General features: G+C 52.3%; 1 protein-coding gene and 2 long non-coding RNA genes across 3 annotated transcripts in view; 2 read left to right on the forward strand and 1 right to left on the reverse strand.

Moving 5' to 3' along the window:
• Positions 1-24,232, forward strand: part of LOC114116953 (uncharacterized) — a 121,123-nt gene that overhangs the window by 31,198 nt on the left and 65,693 nt on the right. The window lies entirely within an intron of this gene.
• Positions 403-6,142, forward strand: LOC121820646 (uncharacterized). Its single transcript, XR_006061280.2, has 4 exons — positions 403-4,119; positions 4,601-4,734; positions 4,892-5,069; positions 5,760-6,142. It is a non-coding gene; the product is annotated as an uncharacterized LOC121820646 (long non-coding RNA).
• On the reverse strand, positions 756-16,066 carry ENPP7 (ectonucleotide pyrophosphatase/phosphodiesterase 7). Its single transcript, XM_042256250.2, has 6 exons — positions 8,055-16,066; positions 5,258-5,403; positions 3,541-4,167; positions 2,635-2,872; positions 1,890-1,987; positions 756-1,546 (listed from the first exon to the last, which is right to left on the reverse strand). Exons 1-5 carry the CDS (start codon positions 8,605-8,607, stop codon positions 1,905-1,907), a joined length of 1,647 nt encoding a protein of 548 aa, XP_042112184.2. The 5' UTR covers positions 8,608-16,066; the 3' UTR covers positions 756-1,546; positions 1,890-1,904.

Here is a 24,232-nt window from a genome sequence, read left to right on the forward strand (position 1 = left end):
AGATGGAGATGGGGCTCAAACTGCAGGTAGAGAAGCAAGAGGCCCGGGCAAGGGAGAAGAGGGATTCATAGACAAGGAATAGGCAGATCCTGACAATCCCGTCCTTCAAAGAATGTGTCTCTCATTGTTACAGCTGGATTTACATGCAAGAGCTGAATTTGACAACTTTAGCATCTCCCATAGTAGGGGATACATGGCTACTATCTAAGAACCACCTGCCTCGGTGCTTCGTCCTGGGGTAACCTCAGAGACGTGGACACCTCCTTATTATCCTATTTTTCCAGATGAGGAAACTGAGGCTGGGGGAGGTGAGCTACTCCCCTTAGGCCATGGGGACAGACTGGAGCAGTACTTGGTCTGACTCCAAAGTCCATGCTCTTGAAAGCTGTTGTGAGTGCACAGTCCTTGAAGTGGCTCAGTACTGACGGTGTCCAAGGCACTGGACGTTGGCCCCCTGCCCCTGGCCTGGCCACCCAGGTCCCCTCTGAAGCCAGTCAATGTTCACCTTTTCTTGAAACTTCTCCAAGGTTATGTCTTATGTGTAGACTTACAACACACACACACCCCTCCCCTCCCCCACAATTGCATTCTGCCATTTGCTGCATTTTCTTTTTAGCTGAGCAATGTGGCATAGAGTTCTGGTTTCCTATCAGTTCACATCCCGCCTTTGCTTTTTAATGGGGAGTCCACCCTTTACCAGCTTTCGCTGACAGTCCAACCAGGGCCCGTTCCCGACAAGAATAGGTAGGTTCCCCTGTGTTTGTCAGCCTCCTAAGGAAATAGGAGTTTATTATACCCTGGATCCAAGTAGGAAGGCTGTAAGAAACCAGCAGGCTTTAGAATAAAAAGTTGCACCCACGTTGGTCACCGTGTTTTGGTAACAGCCAGTGGGGTCCTTTATTCCCATCCGTGCTTTCTGCCTGGCGGTGTACTCCTGGTAGCCTGGGTACAGGACCTGGTCAGCTCAGATGAAGATGGCCCCTGCGCCGGAGGCATGTGGATTCAGGGCTGGGGGCTCCAGGGCAGAGCCTCCTCATCGCCCACTGGAGCTGGAGTTTGGCGTCTGAGTGTTTGAGGCTTCAGTCCTATCGCAACCACCAGCAGGCCTGCTGCACCTTCCCAAGTGGGCACTCGGGTACCCCCCCGCCCCATCACCGTTTACTCAGTGACCGCTTCCCCATCCATGCCCCCCTCCCTGTCCCGTGCTGTCATGGGGCTGGTTCTGCTGTGAGAGGAGGGGAGGAGGCCGAAAGGGGGGTTGAAGGAGAGGGAGAGGGAGGGAAGGTATGGGGGCATCTTGGGAGTCTGGGGGCCGTGGGCCAGTGAACCAGATTATGCCCCAGGGATGATCTAAACCTGGGCAGGGGTCAGATGGCCAGCATCATCATGGCCAAGCCTGGGCTGGGGCTGTGGGGACACGGAGGCATGTAGGCCTGGTCCCATGTCTTCTGAGGAGAGAGGCCCATCCATATCCAGTAGATCATCACAGCAGGAGTAGGCTCAGACCCTGTTTGCAGCTTCTGGAGGCTTCCTGGAAGAGGTGGGCCTGGAAGGACAGGTGTGTGTTGGGTTAGGAAGAAGGGATGGGGCAGGGGAAGGTGGAGGAGACGGAGCGGGTGGAAGAGATGAAGGTGGAGGAGACGGAGCGGGTGGAAGAGATGAAGGTGGAGGAGATGGAGCGGGCAGCCTGGAGGGAGGGAGTAGAGGGACCTTGGGTGGGGACAGACAGTGCACGGAGGCACCCGCGTCAAGCGGAGACTGAGGAGGGCCCCTGTGGGCATTCCTGACCCTCAGCTGGACCTGGGAGGGCACAGGGTGGGTGCAGGTAGGGGCCTGGGGGTGCAGAATGACTCCAGCTTCCTCACAACTCCACCTCCTGGGTCTCTGACCTTGAGCAGGGGGTGTTATGCGACCTCGACCAGGAGAGCTGCAGCCACCAGCAGTCCCGTCACCAAGGGAGGCCAGCCACTTGGCAGGAGGGCAGACCCTAAGGAAAATCAAAGGATTAGTGAACGAGAGAAATGGGAGCATGTCCCTCACCCTGACTCTTTAATGGCAGGTGAAGTGTCCCCAGGCCACCCCCACAAGCTACCTGGTTTCATCACACACTACCCTGCACCGCCCCTCCCCCCACCTCATTCACTTGCCCTAGCTGCACTGGCCTCCTGGCTTGTGTTCTGTGTGACCCCTCACAGCCCCTGCCCAGTGAGGCCTGCCCATCCCTAGGCAGGTGCCCCCAAGAGCTGCCACCTTGCCAGCTCCTGGGTGACCTTTGCTCCTGAGATGGGTCAGGGTTGGGGCAAGGATGTGTGTTGGGGAGGCTGACAGGAAGACTCCAGGAAGGAGTCTTCACGTGGCCATGGAGCCTGGAGGTGGCCTGTGCAGTGGGCAAACTGCCAGCTCCTCTGGCCCTCAGCCTCCCCAGGTTAAACTAGGCTGCTCACGCCCACCGGTTCTCCTGCATATGCAGCTGAGGTGCACAAAGTTCGGTGTCAGGTGCCATGGGGATATCAGGGACTCCAGATGTTCCCAGGAGCCAGGGACAGGAAGGAGCAGGCAACACCAACTGGCTGGTGGGGCACCCTGGTTGTGGCTCTGCAGGCCCCCATCCCCTGCAGCTGCCTGGAGGCACACCTGAGGGGGTCGTGGTGGTCTCCTGGAGAATAGGCAGTAGGGTACTGAGGAGCCCATCGTTGGCCTCTGGCACGATGCCCAGCAGTTTGCACATGAGCTCGTACACGTGGACGCTCTCGAAGGGCTCCACCTCCAGGCCCTTCTTAAAGCTGGGGCCCACTGCCCGGAAGATGGTTTTCATGTCCATGACCTCATTGTTGAAGCCGTGCTCCCCGTTGTTGAACTGCACGTTCACTCTCTGCCAGGAGGGAGGGTCCTGAGTGAGTTTGTGCTGACCCTCCCAGCCCTCCCCACCCTCTCCAGGAGCACCACCTGCCGGGCCCTGGGTTGCAGAGGATGCCGGGCCCTGGGTTGCAGAGGACCGCTGGAGGGAGTTCGAATGCCAGGGTGTGGGGGTGGGAAAGATTCTGAGCCTCCGTGTCTCTGAATTCTCAGCCCCAAATATCAGTGGCCCAAAGAAGGAGCCTCAGCGAAGACCCAGAGACATGAATGGAGACCCGCGTAAAGGGGGTGGAGCTTCAGCCAAGGGCACGCTCTGGGCTTCTTTCCATGGCTGGGTGCCCACACGTCAGTACTTCTTCCCTAGAATCCTGCCCCTGCTCTGCATATTGCTTCCCTCTCAGCCTCCCTGAGCTCTCTCACCTCTTCTGTGTCACTCTTACAGTTAGCCTTCCCACTTTACCCTATACACACACGTGCACACACAAACACATGTATGCATGCACACCCATGCACGCAGGTACGCAATGCATGTACACACCCCAGTTCCTGTCACATGGTGTGGGTGTGTCCCTTTGGAGGCTGACACGCCTCAAGTTGGGGTCTGACTAGAAACAGGGGAGTGCTTTCTACAGAACTGGAGAGAGACTCAGCAGGGCAGAGACGTGCCCGCACCCTGGAACTCACCCCGTGGATGACGTAACCTGGGTCGCTGAACATAAGCAGAGGGGTGATCCGGGGGTGATTGGCGTAGTGGAGGGATTTGGGGAAGAACTCCTTCTTGTAGACGTGGAGTCTGGGGTGGGCGTCCTTGAGGGCCTCGTACACCTTCTCCAGCATCCCTTCCTTGGGGAGCAGCATCCCATTTGGCCCGTAGTCTAGGAGCTCGAACTCAATGTCCTTGAAGCTGAAGTTGGAGAACTTGTGGAACTCCACCAGGTCGCTGGCTGTCTTGTTGACGGTGGTCATGCCGTGGTCGGACACGATGAGCAGGTTGAGGCTGCTCTCCAGGCCACTCTTCCTGATGCTGTCCCGGAGGTAGCCCACGGTCCTGTCCACCTGCATCACTATCTCCTTCCTCTCCTGGGACTCGGGGCCGTACCTGTGGCCAGTGGAGTCCGGCTCTCCGAAGTAGAGGGTGACCAGGTCCAGGCCCTCGTCCGTGAACCACTTCATCACCGTGTCGATGTTGGCCCTCCACTCCGCCTCGTCCTTGTAGTTGTGTAGGATGCCTTCCTTCCGGCTCAGCGTCACGGCCTCGCCTTGGTAGGTGACATTCCCGCCGGGGTAGAAGAAGGAACCGGTCTTCAGGCCCTGTGGGCGGAAGGTGGAATCAGGGCCGTGGGCCTCCTCCCACTTGTCCCCTGCTGAAACATCCGCCCCGACCGCCTGCCCCCAGACTGCATGCTCACCCATCCCTGCTCCTGCCTGCAGCCACGGGCCTTCGTATTTTCTGAAAGACCTTTCATAGCTCTTATCTTATGTTATTAGGGCTGATACTGATTTTATAGAGGCCAGTGGACTCAGCACTAATCAGATAGTAGATATAAAAGTGTCCCCAGATATGCTGTGTCCTCATCATCACTGTGGTCGTAGGTCACGGCACTGCTCTGTGAGCTCTCCCTTTCGACCTGCAGCCGGGCCTCTCCTGCCATGCATCCATCGGCCCCTCCATTGCCTGCCCTTCTAGCCTTCAACCCGGCCATCCATCTGTCTTTCCATAAACCAATTGCTGTTTTGTTTACAGATCCACCTGTCCTTGCTACCATCTGTCTACTGCCTCAGGTCATCATATCCACCTTGAGATGTCAGTTCTTGGCTATGCTTTCTGCAAGCAAGCCTGATGTCTGGTAGCTCCTTCTGAAGTGAGGGGACTCAGATGTGAGTTGGACGCCCTGCCTGTGAAGTTTCTTCTGGGCTCACCTTGAAATCATCCATTTGAGTTTGTTGTCAGGAAGCCCAGAGCATTGCAAGAGGCTGGGGTTCTGGGCTTTTCACTGGGATGACTCACCTCTTACTCTTATCTTTCACCCTTTAGAATTCGACTGCCAGGCCCTGAGAGGGGAACCAGGATGAAGCTATTTCATTGTTCCCTGCCTGTTAGTGGAGTGACATTATTTTCCCTGTGGCCCCCTTCTCACCAGTGCCAAAGCCCAGTTTTGATGCAACAATCCCTCTGGGTCCCGGGGAGGACAGCGCTGCCTGTGCAGCCACTGGTGGGTCCTCATGGGCACCTGGCTCCATCTCCCGTGGGGTCCCACCCAGCACCTCTCCCAGGCTGGGAGCATTGAACTCCCAGGTCCCGCCGTGGATGTCCCGTGGTCATGCCATGGACACAGCCTGCTCAGCCAGGTCCCCCTCCCACCTCCTCCGTCTGTCCAAGTGGGCGTGGGTGCAGCATTACCTGCCTCTGGGCGGTGATCCAGATGGGCAAGCTGCCGTTGTCCCACCATTTCTCGATGCCCAGTGTGGTGTGGTAGGGCCACTTCAGCTTGCTGCTTGTGTTGTAGAACATGTTGTGAACCACCCCATGGTTCTCGACGTATCTGCCTGTGGGATGGCAGAGGGGGGTGGTGGGAGGGAGGGCACAGCCAGGGCAGGGGGCGGGGAAGCACACGTGGCCCTGGGAGCCGGACTGGGCCACCACAGCCACGTACCCCGGCCCAGAGATTCTGCTTCCCCTTAGAGTAGTTTGTCCTGCTGCTGAACTCTTACAAAGGCGTAAATACACACGTTCTAGGATATCGTTTGCAGCCTCGTTGGTTTTAGCAAAAGATTGGGAGCAACCTGGCTGGCTATCTGGAGAGAACTAATTAAATCCATTATGGCCCAACCATAAAATAGAATCTCAGGCAGGAAGATAAATGAACCAAGAGAAAGTGTCTTTTTTAACTTATTTTTTTCAGGATTTCCCTGGTGATCCAGTAGTTAAGATTCCACCTTGCAATTCAGGGTACGTGGGTTTGATCCCTGATCAGGGAACTAAGATCCCACATGCCGCAGAGCAGCTAAGCCCATGCACCGCAGCTTCTGAGCCCTCAAGCCACAGCTAGAGAATCTGCGTTCTGTGACGAGAGATCCCACATGACGCAACGAAGACCCGGTGCACGACAGCTAAGACCTGACGCAGCCAAATAAGTAAATAAATAAACTTTAAAAAACCACGAAACCCCCAAAAGCACTATGCTCTGTTGGAAGCCTTGTGCACTGTTGGTAGGAATGTGAAATGGTGCAGCTGCTATGAAAAGCAGTGTGGTGGTTCCTCAAAAAATTAAACAAAATTGTTTTCGTGGCAATGCCCAGTGTTCTTGCCTGGAGAATCCCAGGGACGGGGGAGCCTGGTGGGCTGTCGTCTGCGGGGTCGCACAGAGTCAGACACGACTGAAGCGACTTAGCAGCAGCAGCAGCCTCCACGTGAGTTCAGAAAGTAAAAAAAGAGGGGTGTTGAAGAGTCCACCTCCTTCCTTCATATTCCCCATTGGTAAGTAAGGAGGTGACATGCAAAAGGGAGCACCAGGGGCCTCTGCTTGCGTGTGGAAGGGGCCTTGGTCATGAAAATGCTGGAGTGAGAATAAGCTGTCTGTATGAGTGACATGCCTTAAAGTCATGCTTCCCTGGCAGCTCAGATGGTAAAAAAGATCTGCCTGCAATGCAGGAAACCCTGGTTCATTCCCTCGGTTGGGAAGATACCCTGGAGAAGGGAATGACAACCCACTCCAGTATTCTTGCCTAGAGAATTCCATGGATAGACCATGCGGTTGCAAAGAGTCAGACACGACTGAGTGACTAACAGTTTCACTTTCAGTCATGTCCACCCAGAGCCTCTGAATGTGACCTTGTTTGGAAATAAAGTCTTTGCAGATGTCCTTAGTTTTGTTAAGATGGCGGCATCCTGGGACTTCCTTGGTGGCACGGTGGTAAAGAATCTGCCTGCCAATGCAGGGGAAAGGGAAAGTTAGAGTCGCTCAGTCATGTCCGACTCTTTGTGACCCCATGGACTATACAGTCCATGGAATTCTCCAGGCTGTAGTACTTGAGTGGGTAGCCTTTCCCTTCTCCAGGGGATCTTCCCAACCCAGGGATCGAACCCAGATCTCCCACATGGCAGGCAGATTCTTTTCCAGCTGAGCCACAAGGGAAGTCCAAGAAGGTTGGAGTGGGTAGCCTATCTCTTCTCCAGGGGATCTTCCCTACCAAGGAATCGAACCAGGGTTTCCTGCATTGCAGACAGATTCTTTACTGACTGAGCTACTGGGGAAGCCCTCCAATGGGTTCAGTCCCTGGTCTGGGAAGATCCCACATACTGTGGAGCAGCTAAGCCTGTGTGCCACCACCACTCCGGAGCCTGTGAGCCACAATTACTGAGCCTGCATGCTGCCACTACTGAAGCCTGGGTGCCTAGAGCCTGTGCTCTTCAGCAAGAAAAGCCCCCACAGTGAGACGCTCACGGCACTGAGTGAGGAGTAGCCCCTGCTCACTGCAACTAGAGAAAGCCCACGTGCAGCAATGAAGACCCAGTGCAGTAAAAAAATAAACAAATAAAATTATGTATAAAAAAAAGATGAGGGCATTCCCGATCAGCTGGGCCCTAAATCCAATGACTGGTGTCCTTAACAAGAAGAGGAGAGATGCACAGATGGGAGATGGCTGTGTGACAGAGGGCCGGGACTGGAGAGCTGCGGCCACAAGTCCAGGATCGCCTGGCTCCCCAGAAGCTGGGACAGGTGGGAAGGATCCTCCCTTCCAGCCTTTGGAGGGAGTGTGGCTCTGTGACACCCAGATTTTAGGCTTCTGGCCTAAATAGAGCAATGGTGGGTTCGAGGGTGGCTGGGAGCAAGCAGTGGAAAGAGCAGGAGCCTCAGGCTCAACTCTCCTGCCTTTCTGAATCCTGGCCACACACCTCCACCAGAAGCCCTCCTGGGATGCCACCCTGGGTGTGGTCCCCACTTACGATGAGACCTCCAGGTGTTTTTTATCTGCCTCTATCACTTGCCCCCGACAGTAAGGGTTCCTGACATCCTCTTTGGCCGGGTCATGTCTGCCCAGTGAGAGTGTCCCCTCCTTGGCCTCACCATTGCCCTTGCACTGTGTGCCCCCCGGGTCTAGACTCCATGCCCGCATTGCGGTTTGCTTTGTGGGTTCCCTGGTTTCTCGGCTGCCCCCGGCTAAGACCCCAAGCCCCATCTGAGGCCAGCACTCACCAGTGACCAGAGTGAAGTGGCAGGGGCTTGTCAAGGTGATGAAGGCTGGGGTCATGTAGCGAGCTTTCACCCCGTCCAGTGCCATGGCGTCCAGGTTGGGGGTGTCCACGTCCTGGTCATAGTTCCAGCGGAAACCGTCGAAGGATACCAGGAGCAGCTTGTTCCGGGAGGCCTGCTGGTGGACGGGTGCCCCTGATGCTGGAGCCAGGAGGGTGGCCAGGGCCACAGCGAGGAGGACAGCTGGGGCTCCCATGATGGGTTCGCCAGAGATGCAAGTGCAGAGGGAAGTTTTCTGCTGAAGAGCAGAGCAAAGTCCCAGGGTCACTGAGCAGCTCTTATCCTGTGCATCTTTGAACTGAGACCGTGTGGGAGCCTCAGAGAGCGGCCCCTGGCTGCTGTGTCCGCACCGCCCTGGGCCTGGCCCTCGGGCGCATCTGCCTTTATTGACAGCGGATCTGATCTTGCTGCCCCTCCCGCTTTGTGCACAAGTGTCTTTCCAGGGAGGATGGCGACCATTCTGGAAGGCATGGCGAGCAGAAGCGACCCACTCCATCAGGACAGCCTGTGTCCCCAACCCCAGCTCTCTTAGCGACTCTGGGTCCCTGTGCCCTGCTCACTCTGTCCCAGAGCACCCAGATGGGGCCCCTTCCTCCAGACTATAATTTGGGGAGGCCTTTGGACCAGGGCTGTGGGTTCAGGGTTCAGGTGGCTGGCCTTGTCTGTGGGGACTCCCCAACCTGGGGGAGAACCTCTTCCCCTTCCTGCCCATGCTAAGGGGGCTCCTGCGGTGGGGCAGGCAGTGCCTGCTTGGATTAGTGCCTGCTGTGCTCTCCTCAGGCCTCGAGGAGCCCCAGAGGGTACAGGCATGGGCAACCTCGCTGCTGGATTTCATCAGCAAGATGGTAAGCAGTGTGGCCTCCCTTGTTACGCTGTGCTCACGGAGAGGGTGGTGTCAGGAGGGACCACGGATTTCGTCGTGCAGTTTTCTGTCTCTCTCACTCACTTTCTCTCCATTTGTCTCTGTCTCTCTTTCTCACTCCCTATGAAACATGTTCCGCCAGCCAGGTCCCATTCCAAGTCCTGCGGACACGGCAGTGAAGGAGACAGATGGTGCTCTTGGCTTCTTTCAGTTTGGTTGGGGACACACAACATGAGTCAGCAAGTAAAGCAGTAGAGTAGTGGGAGTCAGCAAAAAGGAAGACGCGGGGAAATAAGATAGAGCATCTGTCTGGTGGGTGGTCAGCTGGGGCCTGGTGAGAGGATGACTGTGAGGGAGTGATCCTGGGGGTTGTCCGTCTGGGGAGTGGATCGGGGGCAGGCGGGAGGCCGGCATCCTGTGGCTGCGGTATGGAGTCTGGCATTCTTGTGCAGTGCAGGCGGGAAATGCCATGGGGTGGTTTTAAGCATGTGAGTGGCATACACTGATCTAGCATTAAAAACAAGAAACTTCACTCAGGCCGCTCCATTTGCAGGACTGGACAAAGGCGGGGGGCGGCGCTCCACAGGGAGGGGACTACTGATGTCCAAACCAGGATGGGGGCTGGGGAGTGACAGGTGTGGGTTGTTTGGAGGCTCTCCTGGAAGGATTTGCTTCCAGACTGCATGCTGGGGAGACGGAAAGGGAGCAATCGAGGGAGATGTCCAGGTTTCCTGCCTGGAAAGCTGGGGTGATAGTGTCTTGCAGCTATCCCATAGGGTGGTCAGAGGTCAAAGGGCAGGTCAAGGGCAGAGCATTCTATCTTGGCCACGTCTACCTGAGGGGACGTGTCAAATAGTTGGTATGTCCCAAGTTAAATTGTCTTCAGCTGCTGAACTGCTGAGAGTGATTCCACCTAGGACTCTGCTTGGCTGGTGAAAAGGACTATTGTCAGGCGATCCCCAGGGTCTCAGAGCCACCTGCAGCCTCCTCTGCGGTGAGGCAGTGGGGCCCCAGGGTACAGATTCTTGGGCCCTTTCCCCCATCTGAGGGGCCACACCCTGGAGGGGTCCACACACAGCGCCGCCCCTCATGAGCCTCTCAGAGGCTGGAGTCCGAGAGATGGAGATGGTCCCCTGCATGGACTTGTGCAAGCAGGATATGTAGGGACTGCCCTGTGCCGGTTTTGTGCAGGGCTGGGGCACACAGGGCAGGCTTTCCTTCACTGAGCTTATGTCCCGGAGCTCCACCATGGCCCTGTGTGAGGAGCTGCCAAATGTACCATGGAGGAAGTGTGGGTGTCTTAGGAGAGGGCAGTGGGGACCACATTCATTCTAGTGCTGGAGTGGGGACCTGAAAGACCCTCCGAGGATTCAACATTTCATGCTGTTCTGTGCTGAGTTGCTCAGTCGTGTCCCACTCTTTGGGATCCCATGGACTATAGCCCACCAGGCTTCTCTGTACATGGGGATTCTCCAGGTAAGAATACCAGAGTGGGTTGCCATTTCCTTTTCCAGGGGATCTTCCTGACCCAGGGATCGAACCCAGGTCTCCTGCATTGGAGGAGGATTCCATCTGAGCCACCAGGGAAGCCCATGACTACTAGAGTGGGTAGCCTATCCCTTCTCCAGGGGATCTTTCCAACCCAGGAATGCAGGGTCTCCTGCATTGCAGGCGGATTCTTTACCAGCTGAGCTACCAGGAAAGCCTGCACAGATCTATAGGATGGCTTTAGCTGGGAGATTGGAGAAGGAAATGGCAACCCACTCCAGTGTTCTTGCCCAGAGAATTCCATGGACAGAGGAGCCTGGTGGGCTGCTTTCCATGGGGTCGCACAGAGTCGGACATGACTGAAGTGACTTAGCAGCAGCAGCTGGGAGATATATGGGCAGATAAACCTTCCAGGCAGTGACACTGATGAGGTGGAAGAGGGGACCGACCAGGCTTGAGGCTGGAAGGCAGGCCTGGGGGACTCTGGATTTTATGTTAGTTATTCTAATGTTTGTCCTCCTAATATCTTCTAATGTGTATTATTCTTCCTTTCGTCTATAATAAAATGTCTGCCAAGGATAAAGACTACATTTCCCAGCATGCCCTGCAGTGCAGTTTGGCCATGTGAGCATGCCCTGGCCAATGGGTTGAAAGAAAAAATATTATGCGATAGCCCTCAGTCTCCTCCCAGTGTCAGCTTTGCCCCTCTTTGGATTCTTCCTGTCTCTGGTGCCTCAAGCTCAGAGGCTGCCCGGAGAACTGATGATAAGGGGCATGCTGAGAGAGGTTACACAGAAGGAGCCTGGTCCCCCAAGGCATCCTGGGCAGCGTGGCCAGCCTGCCTTGAATGGCTCAGCCCCTGGGGAACCCTCGCAAGGGAGAGTTACACACACTCTCTGCTTCCATTTCCGTTATTTGGGTTTTCTGTCACTCTCAGCAGGACCTAATCCGAGGCGATAATAGGATAATGGCCCTGGGAGGCACTGCTGGGCTTTAAGCAGGTGGAGTGACATGATATGCTGGCTGCTGCATGACGGGTGGGAGGTGGGAGGTGAGTAAGGGGCTGATGCAGTGGTCCAGGGGTGAGGCCGGGGCCAGGGGCAGAGGGGCACAGACCTGGGGTACGAAGGCGGTGGGTGGGTGTGGGGTGTGGGGAGGGAGGGGTTGCTGTTCTCTTCTCACTCTGTGCTTCCTCCTGCTGGTCCCCATCAGGGATGTGGAAATTCCCTCTCTTGCCCACCCTCTCCTGCCGGCATGGCTTTCTGGCCTGAAGGTGGCATGAAAGATCTGCTTCCTGCTCTCAGCCAGACTTGGGGTGGTTCCTCTCCTTTTTTTGACTCTACCTCACTCACATTTTGTCACAGGGAGCTCCTTAGCTCACCCCCTGTTAGTTTCCTTTTTATTCCCTAGTCTCCTAGAGCTTATCAGCGGAAAGAGAGTATGTTGACTGTAGCTAACAGTTATAAGGTAGCTCTGCAGACCAAGCCCTGGGCTTCATCCATGATCTTGTTCAAGCTTTGCAGCACTTCTTGGAGGCAGGAGGTAGTAATAGCCTCACTTTATGCTTGAGGATACTGAAACAGAGAGTTTTAAGGTAACTGAGCAAGCGGAGGAGCTGAGACTTGAGCCCAGGTGGTGTTTTGCCTGCAGAATCCCCCTTGGAAAACTACTAGATCCCAGTGACTTACCAGCCGCTTGGGATCTTCTCGTTCGGCTTTGGGGCTATTGATTTTTTTCTTTAAAGAATAGTGCAGCTGTGAGTATCTTGGTATCACTGACTTTTTCCTTTTCTTTCCCATTCACATTGTTTCCTTGGGGGACAGTCCTTAGCGAGGGGTTATCAGACAAAGTATGTAGAGGCTGCTTGGTTCTTATAATCAAATTGCCATCAGGATACTAGTGGATAGATGCTAGTACCGCCTCTGGGCCACTGTTTTCACTGGATTTTATTTTTTGTTCCTTTTGGGTGACTTAGCAGGTGTGTAATGATGTCTTAACTTATTAAGCCAGGAAGGCTGGGAGTTTCATTTCACGATTTCTTATCTTGAGCTCTCCACGTACAGATGCTGCATCATTTCTGACCATTCTGATCATTTTGATCCAGTGGTCACAGTGATCACTGAGTCTTAGGGCTTTATTCTCTGTTTAATTTGCAGTGTATATTTTGGGGAAGATATACTTCTGGATTCTATTTTCCATAGACTTCCATCATTTGTATTGATATTTGTCACTTGTAGCTTTCCCTATCCTCTTGCATGCTGGTCATTCTTCAGGTAGACTCAGAGATCCCTGTAGGCAGGGGTTGCCATATTGTTCTTTGCTGGTGTGATGCCAGCCCAGAGTACGTACTCAATGTATATTTGTTGAATACGAATAAATACATTTAAAGGGAAAAATTATGCAAATATCTACCATACTTTCTGGTTAGGCAAAACGTTTTAAAGAATAAGCTTATTTTTTGATGATTTAGACTTATGGAAGAATTGCAAAGATAGTAGAGAGTTCCCATATACCCCATGCCCAGTTTCCCCTATTGTTAACATCTTACACTATGTGGTATTTTTGCGCAGTTAATGAGCCAATATAGATTAAGTCATGTTTAACTCAAGTTCATATTCTGTTCAGATTTCATCAGCGTCTGACCCAGTGTCCTTTCTCTGCTCCAGCATCGCACTTTGCACTGAGTTATCACACCTCCTTACATTTCTCTTGGGTGTTTCAGTTTCTCAGTTTCCTTGTTTTTTTTTTTTATGACATTGACAGATTTTAAGGAGTGCTGGTCAAGCCTTTTGTAGAATGTCACTCAACTGGAGTGATATGATGTTTTCCTCTTGATTAGACTGGGGTTGTGGGTTCTTGGGAAGAAAAGCATGGAGATAAAGCATCTTCTCATTATATCATGTCAAGGGTACATACTGTACTCATCGCTGTGGATGTTGACCTTGACCAACAAGGTCTGGCCAACAGAGGGTTGGTCAGGTTTCTCCACCATGAGTTACTGTCTCCTACCCTCGATTTTCATATTCAGCTTTAAGGAAGGAAAGTCATTACGTGCCACCACACTTAAGGAGGGAGGGGTCGTGCTTCACCTCCTTGGGAGAATCTGCATACATTTGTCTGTTCTTCCTCTTTGTTTATTCAATCATTTCTTCCCGTCTGGACCCATGGATATTTATTTTATACTTTGAATTATAATTCAACGCTACTTGATTTATTGCATTGCTCAAATCACTCCAGCATTGGCCACAGGGAGCTCTTGCAGTTGCCTCTGGCATCCCTCTGACTTGCCCCATCATTTGTTTCCATGAGCACTCCCTTGCTTTCTGGAGCACAAGATCTCCTGGGTCATCTTGGACATGTCCTACCTCAGTCCTAGAATCTCAAGCCCTGGTTCCTTGAGAGGCTGGAGTATGATATTAGATCTGGGTGGTGGGTGTGTACCCTGCTGCTTGGGTGCTGATAAAGCACTTTAAAAGTCACTGTCTCAGCTGTTCTTGAAGCCAAGGGCTCCCCAGCTGAGTCCGGTGCTTGTGCAGCTTTGAGAGACAGGGCTGATGTCTCCTCTGGGTGCAGCATTTATGGGCAAACCAGGATGCATGGTGGAGAGAGGTCCTGAAGGGCCCCTATTTGAGGACACAGAAGGAAGCATGAAGGGGGGTTATTGGCTGCTTTTCTTGTTTAGGGCGTCATTGGTGCCCCACAGGACCTCACCCAGAGGCCTCGTTGGCCTGGGGACCAGGTAGATTTGACACGTTCAGGTGGCCATGTGCAACACACAAGTACCCTGGCCAGCTGAGCGGCACATGAGGCTCAGGTTAGGACGAACCAGCCTGCCCAGCTGTGTTTGGTTTCTGCTGGGGAGAGGGACATACCAGGCATTGTCCCTATAATCTCATTTATGACTTGGTATGAGTAAATTACGTTGCAGTTCTTTCTGTCTCCCCCTGTTAGGCTGTGAGTGACTCTTTATCCCCTCCTTCTGGCACACAGCAGGCATTGTGTCATTCCTGATGCCTGTTTGAAAGAGTCCGTGGGTGACGTTAGCAGGTCAGGACCGCTGCTGTGGCCTTCTGCCCCCGACCAGTCTCCTTGCTTTTCTTTTGTCTCCTTCTGAAAACGGGAATCTCTGTCTCTCTGGCCACTGTGCCCCCCAGGCTGTGCTGCCTGCCAGCGAGCCCCAGATGCCCTGGTGGGGAGAGGGTGTGGAATCAGGGCCCCTCCAGCCAGGGGCTGTCCTCTTTGTTGGGGGAGCCTTGAGGTCAGGGGTCCACCTGCCAGATTTCTACAGTGATGAGTGCAAAGTTGGGTCTGGCTGGGTCTCTCTCAGCTGCCAGTTCGTGCCCTTTCCTGGGCGGTGTGGTGTTGCTGGCATACTGTTTACTTCTGGGGATGCCAGATGAAGAGCAGCGTGGTTATACAGTTTAGCTGGAGCAGAGGGTTGCCATCTGGAGGGCCCAGGACAAAGAAGAATTTGACCTGGGGACACAGGGATGACTCTTCCCAAACAGAGCCCAGGATGCAGGCCCTTGCATGAACTCCTGGTTTGGGGGCTGGAATGGGTGCCTCATCCTTGTGTCCCTGGGTGGGGTGGGGCACTAAGCCATTGAGCCTGGGACAAGTGCCTGGGAGGCAGTGGGAAGCCACCAGGAGCCACACAGACGGGACTGAGCTCCTCCGGTGTGCCCCCAGGAGGGGTCACAATCTTTACGACCTGTGGTGTTCCTTAAGGGGGAGACCCCGGTCCAAGGATGGCCATTCCTTCTCAAAGGGCTGCTTCGGTCCAGCAGTGCTGCAGGGAAGAGGAGCAGAGAGAGCTGGCTTCCTCCTCTCTCTGTCTCCACCACTGGCCCCCTCCAGTGTCATGGGAGGCGGTCACCCCTACCCGCTGAGGCCGGGACCTGCCTGCTGATGACTGTTCTGATTACTGGGGCCTGACTCGACCTTCCCGACTGGGATTTTATTAGCGTAACAACGATCCTCTTTATCAATTGCTGTTGCCTTTTATGACTTCTCAGGGCCTTTATCTCAGCGGCTACCTCGCCTCCTGGCTAAATGAGGATTAATATTTTAACAGGATTATGTGCTGTGGGTTAGCAGTACTCTCGGGGGACGCTGGGCGCTCCCCCCGCTACTGCCTCTCTCCTCCTCACCGGCCTCCTTCCTGGTGTGCAGGGGAGGTTTCCCCAGAGATGGGGTCTCTCGTTTCAGAGTCTGCGATGGGATGGAGGGGTGGGTGGGAGGGTTGGGGACCTGAACTCTGGGTGGGGGACAGTTTGTCTGAAGAGTAGGTTAGACCTAGGGTAGGGACAGTCCTGGACGGCAGGTCCCTGTAGAGACTGTGGTCTGTTTCCTGGGATCAGCAGATGTGACCACCTGGTCAAGGGGAGAAAGGAGGAAAGTGGAGTCAGAGCTGTGGAGGAGGGAGACAGACAGCATCAGAGACAGAGGGAGAAAAAGATGGTGAGGGAGAGAGGGAAGGAAAAGTGACTCTACAGCCAGGCCCTTAAACTGTTGAATTGAGGGACACCACCTTCTCTGCCCCTTTCTTACTTTCCTCTCCTCCTCAGTCTTCCAGAGGTATGGAGGGTACAGTGAAAAAAAAAAAAAAAAGAGAGAGATTTGTTTTAGGTTTAGCCTTTTTAGGTTCACAGGAAAATTGAGTGGAAGGTGCAGAGATGTTCCTTATACCCTCTCTTCCCACTTGTGCATGGCCTCCCCCATTATCAACCCCCCCTGCCCCCCTGCAGGCTGGCACGTTTGTCATAATCGATGAACCTGCATAGATACATTATCATCACCTAAAGCCTGTAGTTTCCATTACCACTCTCGGTGTTGTACGTTCTATGAATTTGGACAAATTTACAACATGGATCCACCATTACGGTATTGTACAGACAATTCACTGCCCTCAGAATCCTCCGGGAGGGGGGGAAGCTTTCATTCCAGTTCCTATAGGCCGACTCCTGCCAAGAGAGCTTAGGCACCTCCTGTCCCTTAGGCTGGCTGCATTGAAACAAAACAGAATGAAACAAACCAGGGAACAGCAAGGACTGGTGAGGATGCAGAGAAGTGGGAACCCTGTGCACTGTTCTGGGGAACGTGGAATGGTTTGGCTGCTGTGGAAGACAGTATGGGTGGTTCCTTAAAAAGGTAAAGTAGAATTCCCGTATGATCCAGCAATCCCTCTTCTGGGGATGTATCCAAAAAAGAATTGACACTAGGATTTCCAGGAGATACTGGCACACCCATACTCACAGCAGCTTAATTCACAATAGTCAAAAGGTGGAAACAACCCAAGTGGCCATCAATGGGTGAATGGATAAACAAAACAGGGTCCCCTATTCAGAAATAAAATGGATTAAAGACCTAAATGTAAGAACAGATACTATAAAACTCCTAGAGGAAAACAGGCCTGACATTGTTTGACATAAATCGCAGCAGTATTTTTTTGGATACAGTTCCTAAAGTAAAGGAAATAAAAGCAAAAATAAACAAATGGGATCTAACTAAACTTAAAAGGTTTTGCACAGCAAAGGAAACCATTGACAAAATGAAAAGACAGTATACTGAAGAGGAGAAAATATTTGCAGAAAGATGTGACCAATAGGAGATTAATATCTAACAAACATAAACAGCTCATATAACTCAACAGCAAAAAACCAGACAGCCCAATTAAAAAATGGGCCGAAGAATTGAATAGACATTTTTCCAAAGAGGAAATGCAGATGACCAACAGGCACATGGAAAGATGCTCAGCATCGCTAAACATCAGGGAAGTGCAAATCAAAACCACAATGAGGTATCAGTTTATACCAATCATAATGGCTATTATCAGAAAGAACACAAATACCAAATTCTGATGAGGATACAGAGAAATGGGACCCCTCATACCCTGGGGTGGAGATGTCAATTGGTGCAGCCCCAGTGGAAAAATTATGGAGATTTCTCAAAAACTACAAATAATACCATAGGACCCAGCAATTCTACTCCTGGGTATACGTTAAACCAAAACCCTAATTTGAAAAAGATACATGCACCCCAATGTTCATAGCAGTATTATTTATAATTGCCAAGATATGGAAGCAACCTAAGTGTCCATAATGAGTAGATAAAGAAGACATAATATATATCTATACATATATGTATAGATATACAATGGAATAGTACTCAACCATAAAAAAAAATGAAAAATTTCCATTTGTAACAACACAGGTGGCCTTGGAGAGCGTTATGCTAAGTGAAATAAGTCAGAAAACATACTGCGTGATGCCTCTCATATGTGCGTGGTGCTAAGTTGCTTCAGTCGTGTCCAGCTCTTTGTGACTCCATGGACTGTAACCTGCCAGGCTCCTCGGTCCATGGGATTCTCTAGGCAAGGATGCTGGAGTGGGTTGCCAGTCCCTTCTCCAAGAGATCTTCCCGACCCAGGGATCGAACCCGAGTCTCCTCTGGCTCCTGCATTGGCAGGTAGGTTCTTTACCATTTGTGCCCCCCTGGGGAGCTCACTCATATGTGGAATTCAAAAATACAATAAATAAGTGACTATAACACAAAAGAAACAGACCCATAGGCATAGAGAACAAACTAATGGTTACCAGAGGTGGGAGAGGGGTATACAGAGGAGGAGGGGTGGGAAGTACAAGCTCCTGGGTGTAACATAGGCTCAGTGATGGATAGCATGGGGAATATAACCAGTATTCTCCAATAACTGTAAATGGGAAATTATCTTTAAAAACTGTATAAATTTTTTAAAAAATTAAACAAAACATGGTCCATCCACATAGTGGACTCTTGTTCATCCCAAAAGAGGAAGGAAATTCTGACATCTGCTGCAGCATGGATGAATCTCGAAGGTACTATGTTAAGCGAAATAAGCCAGCCACAGTAGGACAGATGCTGTATTATTCCACCAATATGAATTCCTAAAGGAGTGAAATTTATAGAGACTGAAAGTGGAAGAGAGGTTACCAAGGGCTGGAGCGGGGGAATGGGGAGTTATCGTTTCATGGCGACAAAGCTTTAGTTTTGCAAAATGAAAAGAGTTCTGGAGATGGGTTGCAGAAAGCACGAATGTAAATTTTATGTTTTGTGTGTTTTACTCCAAGTGAAAATTTTAAAAAATGAAATAAAAAAGTTGATTTTTTAAGTTAAAAACTTAAAAAAGATTTAATTAATAAAATAAAAATCAAAGGAATCCTAGGACCTTTCAGGGATGGCAAGAATGTTAGGAGTGATTTAACACTAGGTTTAGAGAATTCTGCTTCCTCTGGTGGCTCAGAAGGTAAAGAATCTGCCTGCAGTGCCAGAGACCTGGGTTCGATCCCTGGGTCAGGAAGATCCCCTGGAGAAGGAAATGACAACCCACTCCAGTATTCTTGCCTGAAGGACAAGAATGGACAGAAGAGTCTGGTGGGCTACAGTCCTTGGGGTCGCAAAGAGTTGGACACGACTGAGTGACTAACTTTCACTTTCACTTTCGAGAATTCTAGATTCTGTCTTAGAGGTAGGGTGATATTCTCTAAAATGTAGGAAGCCACAGGGAGACCTGCTCTGTGTTGGGAACTTCGATACAAAGATAAAAAAGATGGGGTCCCTGCCCTTGCTGGAGGGCAGACACATCGATTGAAATCACAATACAAGCTTTGTCCCCTCAAATTTAAAAATAATTAAAAAATTTTTTTAAGTTCAAAACTGACTTAGAACATAACTTTGGAAAGAATTCAAATGTATTTCAGAAAATTTGGAAAATACAGAGAAGCATAGAGAGGGAGTTAGGAGTAATTTTTTTTTAAAATTTATTTTTGGCTGCAAGGCATATGGGATCTTAGTTCCCTGACCAGGTATTGAACCTGGGTCCCCCTGCATTGGGAGTGTGGAGCCTTAGCCACTGGGCCACCAGGGAAGTCCCTGGGTTGCTTCTTAAGCCTCCAGAGTCCAGCACCTTTCCCCCTTCCCCCATGGACCTCTGCCTGTCTCTGACCCTCACCCGCTCAAGTCTTCCCCTCCTTGGGCCCCTCCCTTTGTCGACTCTCTCGCTGGGCTCCCGCTGTGGTGGTTCAGCCCATCTCCTTGCTCTCACCTTCCTCCTGCCCTCTGTTAGCTATTCCACACCACGCTCTTCCCTGCTCACGCATCACTCCAATATTTATTCCATGACAGCAGCTCCCCATTAAACAGGAATTAACTTCCAGGTCCTGACTGATGGAGGTGCTCAGACAGTGCAGGGGGACTCACCTTAGAGAGGGGTCTTGAGCTGGCTGGCCAGGTGCCCAGACTCACCTCTGGGACCCTCCATTCAGGGGCCTGAGGAGGCAAGTGGGAGCCCGTGGGTGAGGGTGTGTGCCTGAGTCCTCCCTGCGCCCTGAGTGATGTCCTGGTACCCTTCACTTGTTGAGCAAGCCTGCTTTCTGTGGTTCTGTTTGGCATAAAGGAAACTCCCGTGTTCGTGATTCCTTCGAGAACCTCAGCAGGGTCTGGGACACTGGCCAGGCTTGGGAGCTTGCCTTCTGGGCTCTTGGGAGTGACTAGCAGCTCTTTAAAACAGTCTAGGCCCTCCTGATCCCTCCTACATCTGTCAGGAGAGGGGTGGCTGGGGGTCATTTGTCAGCCAGGCACTTGCCCTGCGTTCCCACTGAGACGAACCAGCAGAGAAGGAATCATTTGCCCTGGGAAGATGCAGGTGGGACCTAGGGCAGGTGGCCCTGGGTCCAGCACTAGGGCCCAGCCCAACTCTCTGGGCTGGTGGTCAGCTGGGCTGGGAGGAGACTCTGCCCTTTAACGCAGGCTGCTGGCCTCCGTGGCCTCTCGGTCTTGGGAGCAGAGTCCCTCTGGACATGTTTTCCAGTAAATCTGCCTGCTGCTGCCTTCAGAGAAAACTGCTGATTTGGGCACTTCCCTGTGATCCAGTGGCTGGGAATCTGCCTGCCAGTGCAGGGGACACGGGTTTGATCCCTGGTCTGGGAGGATCCCTCATGCTGCAGGGTAGCTGGGCCCGTGTTCCACAACGACTGAGCTTGCCAGTTCTCTGGAGCCCACGAGCTGCAACTAGAGAAAGCCCGTGCGTAGCAATGAACACCCAGTGCAGCTCTCTGCCGAAATAAATAAGTAAGTAAAATTTTAAAAATGAAAATATCAGCTGGGGAGAGGGGAGCAGCTGAGGTGCTTAGCCTGTGATCTGGGTCATGATGGATGGGCTAGTCTGGCGGCAGACAGCTAGCTGGGGACCAGCTCTCTCCACCAGGGACCCTGAGGCTGCAGTGTCCCTTCAGCCTAGAGAATCTACCGCAGGGAGTCCCCTCTGGCTTGCAAAGCTCCCCCTGGAGCTAGCAGCCCCCCGGGAGGCCCACTGCAAGGAGGACGATGAGACACAAGTGACTCCTGCCCCCTCTGAGGGGGTCCTGCGTCATTGTCCTTGGAGCAGTGGTCCTTTCCCCGGGCAGCAAGGCCTGATTGGGTCTCTCCCAGTCCTCCTCCTTCTCTGGGTATGAGCACCACTTTCTCAGAGCACCCCCAGAAGAGGTATCAGGGTTGTAGTGGGTGGGCAGGGGATCTGAAGCAGCCTTTGCTAATTGGGGCAGGACATCAGGTTTGCTGGCATCTCTTCTCACCTGGATCCCCGCCCCCCTGCCAGGTGACTCTGAGGTCTCTCAGCTCCTGACTGCCTGGGAGACAGCCAGGACTCTCCTTTCATGACCCCACTGGCCAGGGGCTCACATCCTTTGTTCTGTATTTGGCTGAGTTCCCCCAACCCCAGGAACCCATTGCCTGGGGCACCCGCCTCTGAAAGTCACAGCATCATTCAGAGCTCATTGGTCCCCACAAAGCTCGCCTACTGGTGCTTTTAGTTAAACTTGCTTTGTCATTGTCCCCTCATTGTTTTGGGTATAAATCTTTTCCCTTCTTCTCTTCTTGGAACTGCAGCTGGTCTGGTCCTCTGCCACCAGCCGTGGTCTCCAGGGGCACTCAGGACTCAGGCCTGAAATTTTCCAAAAGGGTTTTTTCCTGAGTGCGTTGGCGTAAACAATTTCCCCTTCTTGTTCCAGCGGCTGAGATCTGACGGGCAGGGGAAGAGAAGGGGCACAGCTCCAGGGGTTAGGCCGTGGGACAGTGTCTAAGGTCTCTTTATCCCTTCCAGTGGCACCCAGAAAGCATCTGGGCACCTTGGTGGGCTGGGGGCTCTAAGGGGCACGAAGGTGGTGGATTGGGTTGGGAGTGGTGGGTCCTGAAGGCCAGAGCTGGCGGTGGACTCTTCCGGACACTGTGGATGGATGACATCTCTGTTTATTGCATCTTCTCCCTCGAGACTTTTGGATGACCCTCTATCTCCAGAACCGTCTATTATATAACTATTTGGATGCTGTTTATGCGCTGATAATGAAGAAGGAACTTTCCAGGACAGATAAGGGACTACCTTTGACCTTGCTGAGCAGATAGCGGGTGTCCAGCATGTCACTGCCAGGCCTGCTTTTCCCAACTCATCATCCTTATCTGGGGACAGGAACAGTGTCCCTTTCGTGCCAGCAAGATGCCTTGGGCAGGTCCTTGGGAATCCTCACCTGCCTGCCTGTCTCCACAGCGTTGTTGATGGTAACAGACTTTGTGACTTGGAAGGCTGGGTGACCCCTGGAGGTGTGTGGAGTGAGCTGGGGCTGCGGACAGATAAAATCAAGAACTTGCATTCCTGGCAGGGGGGCAGGAGCAGGGCTGAAGTGGAAGAGAGCATATGTTAGGGGGCCCTATCTCCCACAGGGCTGCTCAGGCTGGGCCTCCTGGGGTCAGTGGAGTGCTGGTGAAGGAGCGGCTCTGTCTCAGGGAATTAGTGCAGCCTGCCTGGCGGGGCTGGTTCACTGCGGGTTTGCCCCTGCTCCCTGTTAAGGGTGGAGGCCAAGCAGGAAGGGAGGTGAGGGGTGGAGGGACGTGGCTGATGTACCACCTGCCCCCAAACCACCAAGGTGACCTTCTCAGCCCCTCTAGCTCCCCGGACTCCAGCATCAGATGAGCCTCGCAGAGTGCACAGGCTTCCTGTGGCTGCTGTAACAAATGACCGTAAACTCGGTGGCTTAAAATAACACGCATTACTCCCTACAGTTCTGGAGGTCAGCGTCTCACTGGGCTGAAATCAAGGACTTGGCAGGGCTGCCTTCCGTCTGGAGGCTTGAGTGAGGTGGCCGTGGTCCCGGGCCCAGGGTCCCCAGCTACACTGCATCCTTCCAACCTCCGCTTCTGTTGTCACATCTCCTCTGACCTCCCAACCTCTTAGAAACACCTTTGTGATGGTGACTCGGGGCCACCCAGATAACCTACCCTCCTAGGCTCCTTAGTCACATGTGCAAAGTCCCTTTTGCCGCAGGTACCATAGTCACAGGCTGCAGGAATTGGGATGTGAACATTTTGGGGGTTATTGTTCTGCCGACCACAGAGAGGGAGTATAGGGACTACAGGACCTCTGGGGGATCTCCTTCCCCAGCACAATGTTGATCTGGGTCTTAAAGTCCACAAAGGCTGTGGAGGGGATGAAAGGCATCCAGGATCCTTGATGGGGACCCAGTAGAGACTCCCCCTCAGGTGTCCAGCCCTGCAACAAGAGCCCCATGGGCTTTTGGGTACAGGAACCATAGAAGAGTAATGATAACATCATAGACTTTCTCTCCCCCAACTGAATATTCCCAGAGCAAGAGAGAAGGTGAGGCTCAGGGATGTAAGTTGAGTCATCTTCTGCAACTTCTAAAATTTCTACAATGTCAGGTGAGGTTTGTAGGAGACAGGTCATGTCTTTCCTCAATTTTTTTTTTTTTTTACAATGAACGTTTTCAAAATCCTTTAAAGATAAACTAGCGCAATAAATTCTCATGTGTGCATTACCCCAATTTGACAGTTATCAAAATGATCACATTTACTTCATCTGCTGTGGTTTTCTTGTCCTTTGCTATCCTCTGGCTGAAGTATTTTCAAGCCTGTTAGCAGGCATTCTGTAACTTTGCTCCTGCGAATATCAGGATGCAACTCTCCAAATCTGGGAGACTTGGTGACAGAATCACAGCTCCATTAGCACAATGTCATAATTAATGGTAATTCCTTGGTATCAGCGAATGCCCTGTTTATAATCACATTTCTCTGATCGTCTCAAAGAGACCTTTTTGCAGTTGGTCTGTTTAAATTGGGTTCCAGACAAGGTCCACAAGTTAATTGTTGTGTCTTTTAAAATTTCTCTTAGTCTAGATCAAGACCCTCCTCCCCATTTCCCTCCAGCCATGACTTGCTACAGAAACAGGATATACTGTCTTGCTGATTGTCACCCATATTCTGGATCTGATTGCTTCCTTTCAGTGGTTTAGTCGCTAAGTCGTGTCCAACTCCTGTGACCGCAGGGACTGTAGCTGGCCAGGCTCTTCTGACCATGAGATTCTCCAGGCAAGAATACTGGACTGGGTTGCCATTTCCTTCTCCAGGGGATCTTCCCAACCCAGGGATCGAACCCTGGTCTCCTGCGTTACAGGCGAATTCTTTACTTACTGAGCTACAAGGGAAGATTGCTTCCTTTTGGTGTTACTTCATCTTCACCTTTCCTGGAAATGGGAGTTTAGCTCTAGAAGCTAGATTCAGGCTCACCTTTCTGCCAGAATCCTTCGCGGCTGGGGCTCTGAGTTGGGTTCTTAATCACTGGACAACCAGGGAAGTCCCAGGAAATAACTATTTCATGAGAGCTTGCAAATATGGTGCTTTCCTCCTAGAATCACTGTTTTACAAGTAAAGTCGCTCAGTTGATGACTCT

The sequence above is a fragment of the Ovis aries genome, chromosome 11, assembly GCF_016772045.2.
Source record: "Ovis aries strain OAR_USU_Benz2616 breed Rambouillet chromosome 11, ARS-UI_Ramb_v3.0, whole genome shotgun sequence".
In the NCBI taxonomy this organism is placed as follows: Eukaryota; Metazoa; Chordata; class Mammalia; order Artiodactyla; family Bovidae; genus Ovis; species Ovis aries.

What these genes read in the sequence shown, in the direction of transcription:
- ENPP7 (XM_042256250.2), bottom strand. Translation starts at nt 8,607, where the DNA reads ATGGAGTGGGTCGCTTCTGCTCGCCATGCCTTCCAGAATGGTCGCCAT. An exon ending in GGATCACCGCCCAGAGGCAG is followed by an intron (nt 4,168 to 5,257) that starts GTAATGCTGCAC and finishes TTCCGCCCACAG; the next exon opens with GGCCTGAAGACCGGTTCCTT. An exon ending in GACCACCACGACCCCCTCAG is followed by an intron (nt 1,988 to 2,634) that starts GTGTGCCTCCAG and finishes GATTTTCCTTAG; the next exon opens with GGTCTGCCCTCCTGCCAAGT.